The sequence below is a fragment of the Furipterus horrens genome, unplaced genomic scaffold (assembly GCF_987537825.1).
Source record: "Furipterus horrens unplaced genomic scaffold, mFurHor1.1.pri manual_scaffold_5, whole genome shotgun sequence".
Lineage (NCBI taxonomy): Eukaryota > Metazoa > Chordata > Mammalia > Chiroptera > Furipteridae > Furipterus > Furipterus horrens.
In genome coordinates this window covers 119,397,824-119,416,724 of record NW_028327175.1, presented here as the reverse complement: position 1 = coordinate 119,416,724, position 18,901 = coordinate 119,397,824, and the positions used below count along the sequence as shown (strand labels likewise).

Here is an 18,901-nt window from a genome sequence, read left to right as displayed (position 1 = left end):
CACTCCTCTGAGCTCTAGCACCACCGGGGGAGCAGCTTGAAAGACCAGTGGCATACAGGGAGGAACTGAGGTGTCTGGCTTCAAGGTGGGAGCTGGGGAACAGTTTTCTCCCAGACAGAAAGGCAGGCAGAGGTCATTGTCACTTTTCTGAGCCCTCTCCCCAGGGAACCACAGAGCCTGTAGGTGAATGCCCTATCTGAGACTCCATCAAACCTGGCTAACACTGTTTGCTCCGCCCTGGAGATCCCCTGAGACTCCATCTCACCCAATTTACGGGCCCATCCAAACTGTTAACCGTGACTTTTCCATATGAATGGCTGGTCTTGGCTCATACTTCACAATTTCCTAAATCCTATCAAACAAGCAACAGCTATGTGGCCCCAGGCCAGGCACTAGGAGCAGCCAGCCTAGATTGACAGCTTGGCTTCACCTGGGGATCTCCAACCCCAGCACAAGTAGCAGCCATCCCAGATGGCTTTATAGCTCAGGAAGGGTGGGGGCTAACATTGGTCTGCACCACCCAGGAAATCCCAGAGCCTGCGCACCCAGTGGACAGCTACAGACGACACCAGAAAATCAGCACCCTGCCCCCGCACAGCTGATCCTCCACGGAGGGTGAAGGTTGGTGGTCAGTGGTCACAGCCAGTCCTTGCAGCTGACTGGCCTGGGGAAATTCATCCCATTGACCTACCAATAGCAACCAAGGCTCAAGTACAAGAGGAGTGTGTACTTAGCCCATACGAAGGGTACACTTCAAATACCCAACCTGTGCCACGGGACCCTACAGGACATCTGCTCTAGGCCACGGTACCAAGACAGGGAGTCAAAGCAGCTCCATGCAATACAGAGAAACAAACACAGGGAGGCTGCCAAAATGAGGAGACAAAGAAACATGGCCGAAATAAAAGAACAGATCAAAACTACAGAAAAAGAACTAAACAATATGGAGATGAACAATCTGTCAGATACAGAGCTCGAAACATTGCTTATAAGGATGCTCAAAGCAGACGGGCCGCCGGGGTAAAAAAAAAAGGATGCTCAAGGAATTTAGTGAGGATCTCAGCAGCATAGATACGATCCAGTCAGAAACAAAGGAAACGCTAATTGAAATAAAGAACAGTTTACAGGGAAACAACAGTAGAGTGGATGAAGCTGAGAATCAAATCAGTGATTTGGAGCATAAGGAAGCAAAAAACAATCAGAACAACAATTGTGAGAAATGCTCACAATAAAACACCAGGACACAGGACTTAAGCAGCAAAGTGAGATGTTTATTCATGAGTCCGCAGAGTGCACAGCCAGCCAGGGGCATGTGATCGCAAAGTAGACAAAGTAAACTGGTTTTATACTAATGCAATTATCTCCCCCTCCCTAAACCGATTAGTTCCCCTCCCCTCTCCTCCCACGTTTCTCCTTTACTGGTTAATCCAGGTTCACAATCTAATGTGATTAACTACTTAACTAAGGGTGTGATTAAGGGTAATCTAGTTATAGGTCTATCTCCAACTTATTTGCAAAGTTATCTGGCTACATCTTCCCATTTCTCTGTGTTTGGTGATGACAACTTTCCTCCTTTTGATCCCAGAGATATGTGTGAGGAGCTACGGAATGTCATTTCCTCGCCCCTTTTCCGTGATGTGTCTGTTAATTATCTCCTAATGGTTTGAGAGTCACTGGCTTCTTTATCCCTTACACAAGTAGGAAAAAGAATCCAAAACAATGAAGATAGTATAAGCAACCTCTGCGACAACTTCAAGCTTTCCAGCATTTGCATCACAGGCATGCCAGAAGGAGAAGCAAAAGGGCAAGAAATTGGAAATCTATTTGAAAAAATAATGAAAGAAAACTCCCCTAACTTGGGTAAGGAATTAGACATGCAAGTCCAGGAAACACGGAGTCCCAAACAAGATGGATGCAAAGAGGCCCACTCCAAGACATGTTATAATTAAAATACAAAAGGGTAAAGATAAAGAGAATCTTAAAAGCAGTAAGAGAAAAGCAGTTAGATACAAAGGAGTTCCCATAAGGCTGTCAGCTGATTTCTTAAAAGAAGCTTTGCAGCTAGAAGGGATTGGCAAGAAATATTTAAAGTCATGAAAAGCAAGGGCCTACAGCCAAGATTGCTCCCACCCAGCAAAGCTATCATTTAGAATCAAAGGGCAGATAAAGAGCTTCCCAGACAAGAAAAAACTAAAGGAGTTTATTATCACCAAACCATTATGTGAAATATTAAAGGGACTTATTTAAGAAAAAGAAGATCAAAACTATGACTAATAGAATGGTAATAAATATATAGTTGTCAATTAAATTTAAAAAATAAACTAAGCAAACAAGAACAGACACAGAATCATGGATATGGAGAGCGTTTTGATGGTTGCCAGATGGGAGGGGTTGTGGGGGAATGGGTGAAGAGGTGAGGGGATATAAAAGTACAAATAGCCCTGGCTGGAGTGGCTCAGTGGATTGAGTGTCAGTCCGCGAACTGAAGGGTCACCGGTTTGATTCCCTGTCAAGACATATATCCAGGTTGCGGGCCAAGTCCCTGACTGGAGGTGTGCAAGAGGCAACCAATCGATGTTTCTCTTCCTCTCTTTCTCCCTCCCTTCCCCTCTCTCTAAAAGTAAATAAATAACATCTTTTAAAGAACTACAAATAGGTAGTTACAGAATAGCCATGGGGATGTAAAGTACAGCATAGGAAATGGAGTAGCCAAAGAACTTATGCACATGACCCATGGACATGAACAATGGTGAGGGGATGGCCTGAGGGAGTGGGAGGTGCTGGGTGGAAGGGGACAAAGGGGGAAGAATTGGGAAAGCTGTAATACCATAATCAATAAAATGTAATTTTAAAAAAGTTTTTATCTAGATTTGGAATATGGCAGGGTGAAGAGCAGCATGAGCATGAAGAATATGTTTCTTTTTTAAGATTTTATTTATTTTGTATTCAGAGAGAGAGGTAGGGAGGGAGAAAGAGAGGGAGAGAAACATCAGCTGGTTCCTTCTTGCACACCCCAACCAGGGACCTGACTCACAACCCAGGCATGTGCCTTGAATGGAAATTTAACTGGTGACCCTTTGGTTCATGGGCCGGTGCTCAATCCACTGAGCCACACCAGCCAGGGCTAAATAATATGTTTTAATTTGAACTTTACAATATCCAAGTGAGTGTGTGAGCCGAAGCATTCTCCACCCATGCCATATCCCCACCATGCCCTCCCCCTTTGACCTCTTGGCTCTGGGGGCTTGTCCTCAGCTCTCAGCTGGACCCTCCCTGCTCTACCCTTTAGGGACCTGCTGCCCACTTTCCTTAGTCCACTTACATGGGTGCTCAGCCTTCCTGGGGATGCTTATGCTGGTGCCAGGCGTGGGGGCCACCTTCTCCTAGAAGCCAGGGCCAGCACCAGAGGGCTCGAGAGTGCAGTCACTGTCTGAGTCTAAATTACTTCAGTGGTGATATTTGCTCAGCCATCAAACTGAACTCCAGCTTTTCCTCTGCAGTGTTCGCTGAGAAATCGTGTTCTCTAATGAGCCCTCTGACCTTCATTTAGGGAAGCTGTGCAGCAGGAGGGGTGTTGGGAGGACGGTAGCCCTTCCTGTTAAAAGTTCCCAGCTCTGAGTGCATGTCCGCACAGGTTCCACGCATGTGTTCAGCAGAGCATTGAAAAGCTTCTAGAGAGCAGGGAGGGACTGGGCATCCTTTCTGACTCTGACCAAAGTTCACGTCCTGTTGCCCTGACTGGAATTCAGGAAGATGGGTTAGCGCGGTGCCCAGGGCACACAACATTTACAATGCTGGCTACGGGAGGGAGCTCAGAGGTGAGTGGAGGGTGAAACTGACCCCCTGTACCCTGTTTCCTCCTGAGCCCTTCCTGGGTTCCCTCTCTTCCCTGCAGTTTCTTGCAGGGCCATTGGGCTACAGTGCCACCTCAGGGCCTCTTGGCTGCAGGGTGGCTCCTTTCAAGAGGGCTGGCTTGGGGGAGTGAAGCAGAGCAGTCAGTGTCCAGTTCCGGAGGCCTGAGCCTGGGGGGCTGATCTGCCACATGGGGGCAGATCTGACGTTGCCTAGAGGATCGGCATCCACATCCACAGTCTTCCTGGAAATTACCCTCACAGGGTCCATCTTATAGGGGCTGTGGAGACAGGACCAAGAGGAGGTGAGTCCTGGGCCAAATTTGGGCTTCCTGTTTGAATTCAGGAGCTTCCACCCAAAGAAGCTGGTTATCAGCAAAGGAGAGCTGGAGGAAGGGCAAATGCAGAGGAGGTACAGTAGAGACAGGTCTGTCTTTTATTTCTTCCTGAAGAATAGTTCTTTCCCATGGGAGTATGTGCAAGAGAATCTTCTCTCACTTTAAAAAAATATTGTGGTAAAATATACATAACATGAAATTTATCATTTTAATTATTTGTAGGTGTACAGGGCAGAGGCATAAGCACATTTACTGTTGTGTGACTCATCATTCATCTCTAGAACTTTTTCATCTTCCCAAAATGAACCTCTGTCTTCATTAAACACTGACTCCCAGCCCTGACTCATCTGGCTCGGTTGAACATTGTTCTACAAAGCCAAAGGCTGCCATTTCGATTCCCAATCAGGGCACATGCCTGGGGTGCAGATTCGGTCCCAGGTCAGGGCGCTTGCAAGAGGCAACCGATCAAAGTACCTCCTTCACATCAATATTTCTTTCCCTCTCTTTCTCTTCTAAAATCTTTTAAAAAAAAATACTGACTCCCCTCAGCCCCAGGTAACCTCTAATCTACTTTCTGTCTCTATGAAACTGACTACCCTAGAAACCTCATAGAAGTGGAATCATACAGTATTTGCTCTTCTGTGACTGGCTTATTTCCCTGAGCATAATATCCTCAAGGTTCATCCATGTTATAGCATGTATCAGAATTTCATCCCTTTTTAAGGCTGAATCGTATCCCAATGTATGTGTAGACCATTTTGTTAATCCATTGATCACTCATTGGACACTTGGGCTGTTTCCACCTTTGACTATTGTGAATAACAGTGCTAAGAACCTGGGTGTACAAATACATACATGTTTGATTCCCTGCTTTCATTTTTTTGGGGTACTAACCCAGAAGTGGAATTCTGGGTCTTATAGTAATTCTGTGTTTAATTCTTTGAGGAACTGCCATACTGTTTTCCATAGTGACTGCATCACTTTACAGTCCCACCGGCAGTGCACAAGGATTCTGATTTCTCCACATCCTCACCAACCTTTGTCATTTTCTGTTTTTCTTGGTGAGAACCATCCAGTGGATATGAGGTGATCTCTCACTGTGGTTTGGTTTGCACTTCTCTGATGATCAGTGGTGTTGAGCATCTTTTCATGTGTTTGTGGTCATTTGTAGATCTTCTTTGGAGAAATGTCTATTCAAGTCTTTTGCCCAGTTTTTAATTGGACTTTTTTGTTGTTGTTGAGTTGTAAAATTTCTTTATATATCCTGGACAGCAATCCCTTGTCAGATATGTGATTTCCAAATATTTTCTTTCATTTCATGGATTGCATTTTTCTTCTGTTGAGTGTCATTTGGTGCTTGGGAGCCAGGTTTTGACTTGCAGTTAGGAGTTGACCAAGCAGAAGCACAGTGTGGGTAGAGGCACCAGGAGGGTGCCGCCTGCAGACTCTGAGGTCAACTTGTACAGCTTACACGCACAGACTGTGTGAGAGAAACACCTCTGTGAAAATGCCCATTTCCAAGCCCTCTTGGAGTAAGCATTATAAAAAGTCACGAAACTGATGACTTTTTTTAAGGCTTAAGAAGGAAGGAGGAAACACTGAGCTTTTAGGAAGTTTCTGGATGGTCCATAGACCAGTTGAAGGTCTTGTGAGTAAGGTAACCTATCTAGCACTGATCCTACCTACCTCTCTTGGACTTTTTCCCATCTGTGTGTAAAAAATTAAAAATTAAAGTTATGGCATGCATAGGTTCTTCAGGGAGCTCTCCAGAGAAATGACATTTTAGAAATTACTTTACCCTTAATAATGCTCCAAGCACACTCCAGTAGTCAGTACCTGGGGGCTATGGTGAACCCAGAAACTCAGAAATGTATCGACTTGAGATCTACACAGAGTAGGTCAGTGGGAGAGGAGCCTCCTGGACTCCACTCCTGTACCGTCTTCCCTTTGCCCAGTGCTGTGGTGCCCAATGCTCCTGGTTCCCTGGACTGGAGCCACAAGAAAGACTCCAGCTGAGGGTAACATGCCCCTCCACCCAACTGAGCCCTGGCGAGGAGGATTCTGGAAGATAAGTCCTGGCAGGCTCGTCTCCAGGCATTGCCTCTAGCCGCCCTTTGCTTCCTTGCAGGGATTGACTACAAAACGACTACCATCCTGCTGGATGGCCGGCGGGTCAAGCTAGAGCTCTGGTGAGTCCGGTTGTGCGGGGTTGCGGTGCTTCGGGGTGGAGTTATTGCTAGAGCCTTGGAAGGTAAATGAAGTAAGTCAAGAATCCTTAAAGGAACAGGAAGGTAGGAGTCCTGTTTACATTTTAAGTGGAATAGCTGTTTTAAAAGATCCTGTGTAAACATGGAATGGATTCTGCTCTGCGATGCAGAAACCAAAAGGTCCAGGGCTATTCTGAATAGAACCCAGTTCCCTTTGCCTGTAGAGACTCATTTCCACAGTAGCCATGGCCCCTCTCCCCTCGCCTGTTACTGGGCTACACATGAAGGAGCACTTTCCAGAACCTTGAAATCTAGATGTCAATTCCCGTAGGTTTGGGGTTCCGCAGCCTGACAGAGTGGTCTCCCGGGGTACTCAGGCCCACCAGGGTTAGCCAGTGAAAGCTGTGGAGGAGGAGGGAGGGCACCTTGCATGGATCACGCTGCGCAAGCCATGATCGCACAGGCCACATCTCACTGTCTGCCATGTGTTTCAGGGACACATCGGGCCAGGGCAGGTTCTGCACCATCTTCAGGTCCTACTCCAGGGGCGCACAGGTAAGACCAACGACACTGCCGGTGCTGCTCTCCAGAGGGACAAGTCATATTTCTGTGCTGTCAGACTCCACCTACGTGACTGTCTTCCACTAGGCTGCCCTCTGCATGAGGGACCTCAGCTGTCAGAGGGCACCAGGTGCCTGTGTCCCCGCACTGTGTTTCTTCTCTGTGTCCCCACCAGTTCCTGTGGCTGGTGTTGGGACCCTATACTATGGCAATGCCACTAGGTCCAGGAACCAAAAATGAATTCCTGGAGCGAGGAGGCTGCTAGGGCAGCCCGGTCTATCACAGGACTTGAGGCTCCCAGGGCAGCTGGGCTGGATCCCTAACCAGGGTTGCTCACAGAAGCAGGATGTTAGCAAAGAGCAGGAGGTGGAAGGTATCCTGGGGCTGCCATGGAAGTGCACCCAAGTTTGGGTGGGTGTGCAGGGGTGCAAGGGCACCCTGGGTGCTATACAGGGGCATTTTGAGGGGAACATGTGGGGGCACCCTAGGGGAGAACATGAGAGCTCGCTCAAGCCTCTCTGTGTCCTCTGAGCTACCCGAGCATGCTTGCCTGCTGAGCGGAGCAGTGTATGACTCGAGGCTCAAAGGAGAGGGGAGAAGTAGTTGCATGAACAGGCCAGCTATAGGCTGTCGCCACTGTCAATGTGAGGGGCCTCATCAGTCCTGTCTGTAATGTAGAACAGGTCATGACACTCCCAGACTTCTCGTATTGCCAAGGAGAGCCCCAAGTTCAGACCTACCCAGCCCTGCTCTACACACTGTCAGGGCTCTCTGCCAGGAATAGCATGTACTCGTGTTAGACAGAACACCTGGGCATGTTTGGGGGCATCACACTCTATAGGGCATGAGCTCCAGGTGGATCTGCACTGAGCAGGAGCTGTGACTTCCTGTCACCCCCCTCACTCTGGCTTGGGCTCATGGGGAGCCCCCCCTGGGGTATCCTTTTTGCTTTGTTAGTCAGGATTGATGAAGGCTGCAGCTGCCTTGGCGCTCTGCACTCCTGCTGATCTTGCTGCTACACTAGATCTGTAGGGGCCGAGAGAGAGAAGTCTGTGGCGGAGGTCTGGCTGAATCTGCTTAGGCTTTGTTGGGGACCCCATCCTGCATCTTTCTCCAGGGCCTCCCTTAGTAGTGGCCTTTCAGACATGGTGAGATGCAGGGAGAAACTGAATGTGGCCTTCTTCTCTGCCGAAGGGGGTGCGGAGGACCCCCAGGCTGGGTTTAACAGCTCTTGCCCTGGGAGCTCCTGCAGAGATGTGCATGATGGCACCTGGAGCCCTAGCTTGATGGTCCCCACAGTGTGTGCTGGTGTTGGGGGCCTGCAGGGCCTGAAGCAGCTGATCCTAAATAATCAGAATGTGGGCCACAGCTTGGAGGCATTTGTTTGCACCTCACATCAGCACTAGAGGTGAGGTTAAGTGGCAAGAACTGCCTGCAGAACCCAGTGCCCTTCAGATGAGCATGTCCCATGGGTCCCCTTTTTTTTTTTTTTTTAAAGAAGACGTGACTGCAGCCCTGGCAAAGTGACAAGGTGACTCGGTTGGAGTGACTTCCTGTACACCAAAAGGTTCAGTCTCTGGTCAGGGTGCGCACAGGAGGCAGCTCATCAGTGTTTCTCTCTCACATCGATGTTTCTCTTGCTCACTCTCTCTCTCTCTTTCTCTAAAATCAGTAAACATATCCTTGGGTGAGGATTAAAAAAGAAAGACTTTATACATACAAGATGATGAGAAAGCTGTGGTCCAGATGGCAGTGTTGGTTACCCCAAACAACAGGGTGACTGAGTTCTGTTGTCTTCCTTTTGCTTTTGAATATCTCCTAATTTTTCTGCAGTAAACACATATGAATTTTGTAATAAAAAAGGAAATGAAGAGATAAAGAGTAGTAATCAAAGGCAATGGGGAAACATCAAGAAGGCACTGAGGTCAACTCGGAGAGGACTCAGCTGTTCTGTGCACCCTGGGTGCGAGCGTGGAACATACCAGACGTTCGTTTCTGTTCAGCTAATTAAGGACACCTAACAAGCTTGGACATTTGCCAAATTACACAGTGTTTGGGGGAAGCAAACACTGTGTCATCACATCCTTGCTCTCTCCAAAGCGTCCAGTCCAGTCAGTTGTGTTTGTTGTTGCTCTTGCTTTAATTCTGGAGGTTCTTGTTGACTCTGGGCCGAGGGAGCCAGTTGCATGTCTCGGGCCTGAGTGGTGAGTAGTGGGCTCTGTGCTCCAGGCTGCCCTGGGATGCTCTTCCCTCAGTGTTGTTGCTTTGCTCTGTCCCATTCCCATCCTGCCTGATGGTGGCAGTGCAGATGAGAAGGCAGTATCGAGAGTAAGCCCCACCCAGTTCTGGTGCTCTGTGTAGCCCCTGATGGTACGCTGAGGAGCAGGACTGCCTTTCCCAATCAGGTTTTGTATTTCCAGTCACTCTCCCACCCTTGGTTAGGACTAGATACCTTATGGGTCCCTCAGGGCCCAGGTCACAAAAGCTACTGCCAACCGCTGACTGCTGTCACCTGTTCAGCAATAGGACTGTCTTGTGGTTCTTACCATGGTGAGAAATAACCCTTCTGTCCCCAACTGCCTAGACCCATGGCCCTTCTTTCCTATTGCTGAGGTCTAAGGGGCCACTCCTTGCCCTGGAAGACCAGGACCTCTGCTGCTGAAGAGAGCAGGTCCCCTGGGCTCAGGGTGCTGAGAGAGCTGGAGGAGGGGTGAGGGATAATGGTCAACTGGAAGAGCAGGGCTAGGTGCTGGTCTCTTCCTGGAGAGAGGGATCAACTTGTTCACAGAAAAAGGGGTTTCACATGGAAAATGGTCTGGGGAGTGCACTTATCATTCAGTGAGTGCTAATTAGGACCCCACCATGCATCTTGTCACTGACCAGGTGGCTAGGTATATAGGTCAGGGACCATTTGAGAGTTGCCTGTAAGATAGGCTTTTGCTGAGTAGTTTAAGCTTTTAAATGCTGCATAGGTAAGTGTAAGCAAGAAGATAAACCCTCATCCAACCTTTCAAAATGCAGTTAGATCTTGGAAACATTTTCCGTGTGGTGTGCTGGATGTTTATATTTCTTTTTTATTTATTTATTTTTAAGATTTTATTTATTTTCAGAGAGAGGGGAAGGGAGGGAGAAAGAAAGGGAGAGAAACATTGATGTGAGAAAGAAGCATCAGTTAGCTGCCTCTCTCAGGCCCCCAACTAGGGACCTTGCCCACAACCCAGGCATGAGCCCTGACTGGGGTTTGAACTGGGGATGTTTTGGTTCATAGGCCAGCGTTCAATCCACTGAGCCACACCAGCCTGGGCTATATTTCTGTTTTAAGGCACACACTGTACATGTTGCCTGGGACACATGCTTCCCACCATGCAATCTGTTATGTACCTGCCCCAGGACCAACACATGTGCTCTGAGTTGCACCGCTGTTAGTCTGATCATCTGTGAGGCAGGTCTGCATCTTGACTTACTCAGCAGCCCCCTGACTGTGCGTGCAGTTTGCTTCTTACTGTGATGAACATCTGCGAGGGCTGGTCTTCCGACACATCCTCAGTGATTTCTTAGGAGGAGATTTGGAGGGTTGGTGGCACGTCTTTACCTGACCCCAGACCAGAGGCCTTTATTCCCTGTGCCCTGGGCTACAGGACTCACTCCTGCTACCATGTAGTTCCCTTCCAGTTTTACTCTCTACTCTCACCAAACTGGTGTCTGCTTCTTCAAGTGGACTCAAGGGGGTCTTTCTTCCAGACATAGCCCTTCCTCCCAGGGTGGCAGGCGGCTCTGCTTGTTCTGTACAAGGCTTCCCATCCAAAGAGCAGGAGACACTGGGTGGGTGTTAAAGTAATGGCTACATTCCTCTTAAGAAGACCTAGGGGTAACACTTAAGCCTCCCAAAATTTTAAGGACATTTTTAAGGGGAAAGGCTTTAAAATCACTCATTCTGATATGGAGACATCCTGCGCCTTCCATCTCAGCTGCACTTTTTTCCTGCCTATGTGTGATGGACACATAGGCTGAGTGAAGACGGCGGGATGGGGAAGGTGTGAGCCTGCCTCAAGAGTGGAGGGCAGGGCCATGTGGGTGGGGTGGCATCTGGGGATGCTCTCTGAAGTCACCTTCCTGAGGCCTGTGACAGGTCACTGTTGAGACATTCAGGGCCAATGGAGACAGCCCAGAGCTGAGTTCCGAGATATTAGTCGAAGGGATGTGACAGAAAAGTCCCATAGCAAACCCTCTGCTAGCTGGTGGGGCTGTACATGAGCTGCCAGAGTGACTGATGTCCTGCTCTGCAAGTTTGGGCTGGAAGACTCAAAACACCTTTGCTCAGCTCCCTTGTTACCCCAAAGTGGAGTATACTGCTGGACCAAGTGACAGGGACGCTGTCCACATCTGCCTGCCAGGATTGTCCACAGGGTCTGCCCTTCACCCTAGATCTGCCTGCACCTGTGTTAGCTCCCACGACTTCTAAATGGTCATGGGATAGTGCTTACAATTTGCTTGGAGGAAAGAAGTTGAAAAAAATGCCAGTTCTGCCCCAGCCAAGTCACTGAAGAAAGGGAGGAGGCAGCATTGAGCCTATGAGATCATTGACTGTCGATGACATTCATACCATCCCACATGAGGGTGTCTAGGGTCACATGGGCCTAGCCAAGGTGAGGAGTCACAGTGCCCAATACCAGAGGCCTTTCTTAATTATGATTGGATGCCTCACGGTGCATTGTCTACACTGCCGCATGTTAAGTAACCCATATGGTCTCCTGACAGTTGTCTGCTGTGCCAAGTGTCCCTACCCTGCCTCTGCTAGGAGTGAGGGTGTGTATCTACACTGGGCTTCATGACAGAACGAGGCCTCCATCTGGCTGACCCCTCAGGCTTGTGATACCCGTGTCTTCCTTGCAGGGGATCCTCCTGGTATATGACATCACCAACCGCTGGTCCTTTGATGGCATTGACCGGTGGATCAAGGAGATTGATGAGGTAGATATGCACCTGCAGATACCCCCTTCCATGGTCACCCCCTTCCCAGGGTGCGTGTGTTCCCATCCCTCACCAGAGCCTCTGTGGCTCCCATTTGCTGCCTCTCCTGTGGCCCCAGCCCTGAGCATCCTTTCTTACACTGATCACCATGGCACTTGAAGATCAGGGTCTCATGCCTCAAGGGACCATGGCTCATGGGTCCGAGCCCCACCTAGTCATAGAATCAGGGGATGGGGGCAGCTAAGAGGGGGGCATTCTGCATTTGTACCTGTGCTGAGTCCTCTACCTCCCCAAGCATGCACCTGGGGTCCCCCGGATCCTGGTTGGAAACCGGCTGCACCTGGCCTTCAAGCGGCAAGTTCCAACAGAGCAGGCACGTGCCTACGCAGAGAAGAACTGCATGACCTTCTTCGAGGTCAGCCCATTGTGCAACTTCAATGTCACTGAGTCCTTCACTGAGCTGTCCCGTATCGTGCTCATGCGACATGGCATGGAGAAGATCTGGAGGCCCAACCGAGGTGAGGCGCGGCCAGTGGAGCCACTGGGCCCTGAGACCTGAGTGTTGTGGGCATTGGACAGGCAACTCTTCAGAGATTGTGGTCCCTCCCAGGTGTCCAGGCTCCCCAGACATAGAACTTCCACAAGGCAGTGCAGCTGAACCAGCTTTCATCCTGCATGTGTGTTGTTTGGGGGTCCCAGAGTTACGGGAGGAAACTGTGCATTACATTCTGATAATGCCCTCATGCCGGGGCGGGGGGGTTGCTGTGGACCCTAATGTATCCCAGAGCAAGCAGGGGAACGGCTTCTAATCCCTGTGTACTTCCCTGTCCCTCAGGCTCAAGCTGTGTACCCCCCAGAGCTGCCAGAGGTGGCTAGTGTTCCTGGAAGCTTCAGTCTCCTGCGAGGTGCTGAGGGCAGAGCTGGCTAGGCCCTCAGAAGTGAGGTCCCAAAGGACACTTCTAAGTGTGCAGCTCTAGGGAGAAAGCATGAGCAGGGTGCCTTCCAGGGGCTGCTCCCGATGGTGCCCGGCACCAAGTGGAGTAGCGGAGCATCTAGCGTCCTGGCCTGGGAACCTCTAGTCCCCACTGAGCATCACTTGTGCTCATCTGAACAGATGACAGTTCGTCCCTCAGTGTTCCCCCACCTTGGGTCCTTAGGACCCAAGATCTCTTGACACCTCACTGCCTTTCCCCCCAGTCTGAGACTCCCCATCATCTGACCACCCTCCCTGTGATCTGACCACCACCATAGTCTGATCTTCCCCCCACCTGACACCTTCCCCACCACTGACCCCCTCCCCCCATGGTTTGACCCCTGTCGTCTGACTCTGCCCCTCCGACCCTCCACAGTGTTCAGCCTGCAGGACCTCTGCTGCCGCGCCATCGTCTCCTGCACCCCCGTTCACCTCATCGACAAGCTCCCGCTGCCCGTCACCATCAAGAGCCACCTCAAGTCCTTCTCAATGGCCAATGGCATGAACGCTGTCATGATGCATGGGCGCTCCTATTCGCTGGCCAGTGGGGCAGGGGGTGGCAGCAGCAAAGGCAACAGCCTCAAGAGGTCTAAGTCCATCCGCCCCCCGCAGAGTCCGCCCCAGAACTGCTCCAGGAGCAACTGCAAGATCTCCTAGCAGGGCAGGCAGGTGCTGCCCATCTGGACACACTCGGGGAGTGAGGTCTCAGGCTCGGGGAAGCTCCTTCCAGGTGCTGGGACAGCACCACGTGCAGGGAAGACTTTGGCCTCGCGACCCCTCCTGGGAACCTGGGGCACACCTAGTAAGCAGGTGGTCTCAGCAAGACAAGCCCTGTGGGACAGCAGAGGCTGTGCTTTGAAACAAACGCAAGTCCCCACGTTCTCTGCCTCAAGGTCCTGTGGGCGTGGCTCACTTTCTTATTTATATAGAAAATATTTCACCAATTTTATACCTTTTTAAAGGGCCAACAGGGAAGCCTTAATATAGCCACGGGGTGAGCTCATATTTGCTCGTGGGGATGAGCTTTGGGACATGTGAAATGGTGGAACTGGAGGCAAAGATGGAAAGGAATCCACCATCACGTACACTTCACTTGGGGTGTGGGCTATGCAGGGGCCAGTGAGCACCCATGGAGCTTTGGGCAGCAATCTTGTACTGCGCTCCCCATGCTGGCCTTTCTGAGCATGGTGGCTAGTGGGCCTTCCACACAGTACTGGGCAGTAGTGTGAGTGTGGGCTTGGTGGTCTGCACAGAGGGGCTGCAGCTTCCTGGGTGATGTCCCTGTGTGTCTCGGAGCCATGGACTCCAAGCAGTGTTTCTGGGAGAAGAGAAGTGGGGTGCACCTCACATCCCTCCTTGTGTGGAGGCACCTTCCGTAACTTACATATGTTGCTCTGTGAGACAGGCTCAGCTCTCTGTGTGAAGAGATGCAAAGCTGTCTGTAGGTAAATACTCGGGCTGCCGGCGCTCTGCAGGTTCGAACTGAATCTCAGCCCACTCGCCTGCCTGCTGGGCGTCTGGACCCTACTCTTGCCAGCTTCTGTTCCCTGATGTTGGGTGTCACCCCATAGCTGCTCCTCATCCAGGATTGCCCCTCTTTGAGGTCACATGTCACCAGAACCATTCTGACCCAGTTCCTAGTGAGGCCACATGGAGCAGTGGCTGCGGTGGACTCCTTCTGCAGCCAGCCTCTAGCTGGAGGCCTGGCCTTCCGCCTGCCTGGCTGGTGACATAGCTGCTGGTCACACTGGTGCTCAACTCTACCTCCTACTAGGCTCTCCCTGGACCTGAGATTCCTCACTCTGGGACTCCTGCAGTGGGTGTGCCCTGGGGGAGCCCTACGCCTGCTGTTCTGGGAGGCAAGTTGGGCAGGGGGCCATGGGCCATTTGAGCAGGGGCACCTGGGGACCCTGACTGAGGCCTTGCCACCAGCAAAGTTAGGCAGAGGAGGCTCCACTGTCCTGTCCTGCCAACGGAGCCCCTTTCTTTGGACTTTGAACCAAATAACCTGGACTTTATTTTGAGGGTGTGGACCGTCCTGTGTTCACCACATAAACACTACCCGTTGCTGCTCAGGTTGGCGCCATTCCTGAGCTCATTCTGAACATTTTTTTTTCTTTCTTTGTACAGTAAATGTAATTCAGCTCTGACCTCCAGGCTACTACATTTTATGTGAATTAAAGTCTCTGGTTTTAACTGGCTGGTGGGCTGGAGGTGTGATGTGGTGGGGTGAGTCTGCACTCTCACATGGTGGGTCCAGGGCTGCTTTATTGATCCCTCCACTCCCCATGACTGGTTTCGCTGACTGGCCATGAGAGTGAGCTGCGTTTCTCAGTGGGCTAGGCAGGCATCCCGCCCCAGCCTGTCCCTCCCTGTGGAGTAGCAAAGCAAAGGGCTCGAGGGACCATCTGCTCCCTGCTGACCCCAAGGGCTGGAGCCTGAGATCTTGAACCCTTGCTGAGGGCCTAACCACTGAGCTCACTGCTGCCTGAGAGGGCAGTAGCATAGAGCCAGAGACTCAGGCTACAGCTTTGTAGCAGTCTGGGCCTTGAGCCCCATCCAAAATCTGGCCCAGTGCCCCCCACCCAATGCCTGAGGCCATTCTCAGGGCAGACAGAGGTGTCTCTTCTCTCATTTTCTGACCAGACCAGGCTCTTATTACCCTGCCTCCTGGGTCAGAAGGTCAGACACAGGGTCTCCGGGACATTTTCCATCCAGTTTCAAAACAGATGCTTCTGGGGCCCCAGACCCCAGGGAAGGGTTTGGAAGGGCAGATTCTAGCAGCCCCTGTGTTTGATCTCCCTTCCCCCTCCTTCCGGGTTCTGAACCCGGGCTGGGAGGGTCTGTGAGGCTGCTTTCATCCCCCTGAGCCCAGGGCCTGGAGAGGGGGAGGGCCTCCGGTTACAGTGTTCCCTCCCCTTCCCACTCCGGCCAGAGCCGGCCCTTCTCCGCCCCTCAGTAACCCTCCTGGCCAGTGTCTCCTTGCTCCAGGGCCTCAGCCCCTCCCCCCATCAACGCCCCTGCCCTGCGTTGACCAGAAGAGCCAGGCTGGGAAGGGGGTCGAGCCAGAGCTCAGAGAGATTTGAACCCACTGAGCCCCTTCGTACAGGGGTGTTGAGAGCATCTGCTGTGGGCTCAGATCTTGAGGGCCAAAGGGGAGCCCAGAGGATCGGCCAGGGGCCCAAAGTCAGGGGCGCTGACCACAGGACTGGAAGGGTGGATGCCTGAAGGGATCGAGCAAAGCGGAGCCTGAAGCGCTGGCAGCCGCACACCTCTGCCCCCGGGCCAGTGGTCCCCATGTCAACCCAGAGGCTGCTCCTGCTGCTACTCCTTGTGGTTGGGCTGACTTCGGGGGCCAGCCTGCTGCAGGGACCCGGAAGCCACCCAGGCATGTGCCCCAACCAGCTCAGCCCCAACCTGTGGGTAGATGCCCAGAGTACCTGTGAGCGCCAGTGCATCGGGGACCAGGTGAGTGTGGGCATCACCCCCACCCAGCTGGGTGGGGGTTCCAGGGAAGGAGAGTGACCTGGGGGAAGCCCAGACCCCACCCCTGTTCCCCCGCCCTTGGAGCCCACTTCCTCCTCCTACACTCCTGTGGAGGTTTTAGGCCATGCTTCCTAGGAGGATCTCAAGGGACACCCCCAGTCTTTGCCCTCATCATTCCCCAAACCGGCCCACCCTTATTAGTAAGAAAAATCATTTCTAAGTGTCTTCTTTCCCCTCTGTGTGTGTTGTTCTGTTTTTTAATTGAGTTAATCGAATACCATTATCAGGTTATGTATGTTCAATCTCAGGACTAGCCAGGTAGAAAGGCAAGGGCCACATTTTAATGTCCCACCTTTGCAGCCTGGCCATGCATCCCCTGAAGTGGCTGTGTGTCTTTCCTGGGCCTCCGTTTTCTCATTTGTACTATGGGAATAATAATTAAACCTTTGGTGGGGGTTCTGAGAGTTCAGTGAGATGACATATAGGACTGACAGTGAGGCAGCTGTGTAGTTCATTGCACTGAATGTAAGACAAATTTGTACAAAGATGCTCACCTTTCCAGAAGGGAAACTGAACCTCAGGGAGACAAAAAGGGCACAACATGCCTGGCAAAGCCAGAGCCTTGGGGTGGGGGTAGGGGGCTGGAGGGTTGTTTGGGCGCCTGCTGAGCCGCCCCCGACCCCCCAGGACTGTTTGGCCATTGAGAAGTGCTGCACCAACGTGTGCGGGCTGCAGAGCTGTGTGGCTGCCCGATTCCCGGAGGGTGGCCTGGCCACGCCTGCACTGGTGGCTTCGTGCGAGGGCTTCTCGTGCCCGCAGCAGGGCTCCGACTGCGATATCTGGGACGGGCAGCCTGTGTGCCGCTGCCGTGACCGCTGTGAGAAGGAGCCCAGCTTCACCTGTGCCTCAGATGGCCTCACCTACTACAATCGCTGCTACATGGATGCAGAGGCCTGCCTGCGTGGCCTCCGCCTGCACGTCGTGCCCTGCAAACACATCCTCAGCTGGCCACCCAGCAGCCCAGGGCCACCTGAGACCACTGCCCGTCCAACGCCTGGGGACACCCCGGTGCCACCTGCACTCTACAGTAGCCCTTCCCCACAGGTGGTGTATGTGGGGGGTACTGCCAGCCTCCACTGTGATGTCAGTGGCCGCCCACCACCCACCGTGACCTGGGAGAAGCAGAGTGACCAACGGGAGAACCTGATCATGCGGCCAGACCAGATGTATGGCAATGTGGTGGTTACCAGCATTGGGCAGCTGGTGCTTTACAATGCCCAGCCTGAGGATGCTGGCCTCTACACCTGCACTGCACGCAACACTGCTGGCCTGCTGCGGGCTGACTTCCCACTCTCCGTGGTTCAGCGGGATCTGGCCAGGGACAGGGCCCCCAGCACCCTTGCTGAGTGCCTGCCCAATGCACAGGCCTGTGCTGGCCCCCTCTCCAGCCGTGTCCTCTGGCACTTCGACGCACAGCGGGGTGGCTGCATGACCTTCCCAGTTGGCAGCTGTGATGGGGGCGCCCAAGGCTTTGAGACCTATGAGGAGTGCCAGCAAGCCTGTGCCCGTGGACCTGGGGATAACTGTGTGCTACCAGTTGTGCAGGGCCCCTGCCAGGGCTGGGAGCCACGCTGGGCCTATAGCCCGCTGCTGCAGCAGTGCCACCCCTTTGTGTATGGCGGCTGTGAAGGCAACAGCAACAACTTTGAGAGCCAAGAGAGCTGTGAGGATGCCTGCCCCATACCGCGCCTGCCGCCCTGCCGGGCTTGCCGTCTCAGGAGCAAGCTGGCACTGAGCCTATGCCGCAGTGACTTTGCCATTGTAGGGCGGCTCACGGAGGTGCTGGAGGAGTCTGAGGTGGGTGGCAGCAGTATTGCCCGTGTGGTTCTAGATGATGTGCTCAAGGATGACAAGATGGGCCTTAGGTTCTTGGGCACCAAGTATCTGGAGGTGACGCTGAGTGGCATGGACTGGGCCTGCCCCTGCCCCAATGTGACAGCAGGTGATGGCCCACTGGTCATTATGGGTGAAGTGCGGGATGGTGTGGCCATCCTGGACGCTGGCAGCTATGTCCGCATCGCCAGTGAGAAGCGCATCAAGAAGATCTCAGAGCTGCTAGAGAAGAGGGCTTGCGAGTTGCTCAACCGTTTCCAGGACTAGCTCCGCCTGCCTGGAGCTCTGCCTGCCCCTGCCGTTCAGTCCCCCCAGTCCCCTCAAATAAACGCATTTCCCAGGAGCCAACGTGTGGCCTGCTGGTGCTGAGTCTCCCAAGGGTTACCACTCTTCCCCCATCCAGTCTGTAATCCAGCTGGGGTCCTGCCACCACACTGGGGCTTTGGCTCCAATTCAGAATCACCAGGGATTCCCCCCAGCTGGGGAGTCTCCAGTCTCCCTGCAGGAGCACAAACCATGACCAGCCCTGGAGGGAGGTGTCACTTCCGGTGGTAGGAGGGCCATGCAGCCAGTTCAGTCCTGCCTCAGCAGTCCCTGGATCTTCTCCCTTTCTTCTCTGTT

At 52.3% G+C, this 18,901-nt stretch overlaps 2 protein-coding genes across 3 annotated transcripts in view; both read left to right on the top strand.

Annotated features, from left to right (window-relative positions):
- RAB40C (RAB40C, member RAS oncogene family) overlaps positions 1-15,102 on the top strand; it is a 32,006-nt gene extending 16,904 nt beyond the window's left edge. For both annotated transcript variants that reach the window (XM_090277366.1, XM_090277365.1), the window contains exons 3-7: positions 6,318-6,378; positions 6,891-6,951; positions 11,851-11,928; positions 12,224-12,446; positions 13,278-15,102. In XM_090277366.1, coding sequence (XP_090133492.1) covers positions 6,318-6,378; positions 6,891-6,951; positions 11,851-11,928; positions 12,224-12,446; positions 13,278-13,558 — 704 coding nt within the window. In that variant the 3' untranslated portion in view covers positions 13,559-15,102. The remainder of the gene's footprint in view (positions 1-6,317; positions 6,379-6,890; positions 6,952-11,850; positions 11,929-12,223; positions 12,447-13,277) is intronic.
- Positions 15,103-15,148: 46 nt separating this feature from the next.
- WFIKKN1 (WAP, follistatin/kazal, immunoglobulin, kunitz and netrin domain containing 1) lies at positions 15,149-18,623 on the top strand. The gene is made up of 2 exons (XM_090277370.1): positions 15,149-16,369; positions 17,075-18,623. The coding sequence occupies exons 1-2, from the start codon at positions 16,199-16,201 to the stop codon at positions 18,545-18,547; spliced, it is 1,644 nt and encodes a 547-aa protein (XP_090133496.1). The 5' UTR covers positions 15,149-16,198; the 3' UTR covers positions 18,548-18,623.
- Positions 18,624-18,901: the final 278 nt, after the last annotated feature.

What these genes read in the sequence shown, in the direction of transcription:
- WFIKKN1 (XM_090277370.1), top strand. Translation starts at nt 16,199, where the DNA reads ATGTCAACCCAGAGGCTGCTCCTGCTGCTACTCCTTGTGGTTGGGCTG. An exon ending in GCCAGTGCATCGGGGACCAG is followed by an intron (nt 16,370 to 17,074) that starts GTGAGTGTGGGC and finishes CCGACCCCCCAG; the next exon opens with GACTGTTTGGCCATTGAGAA.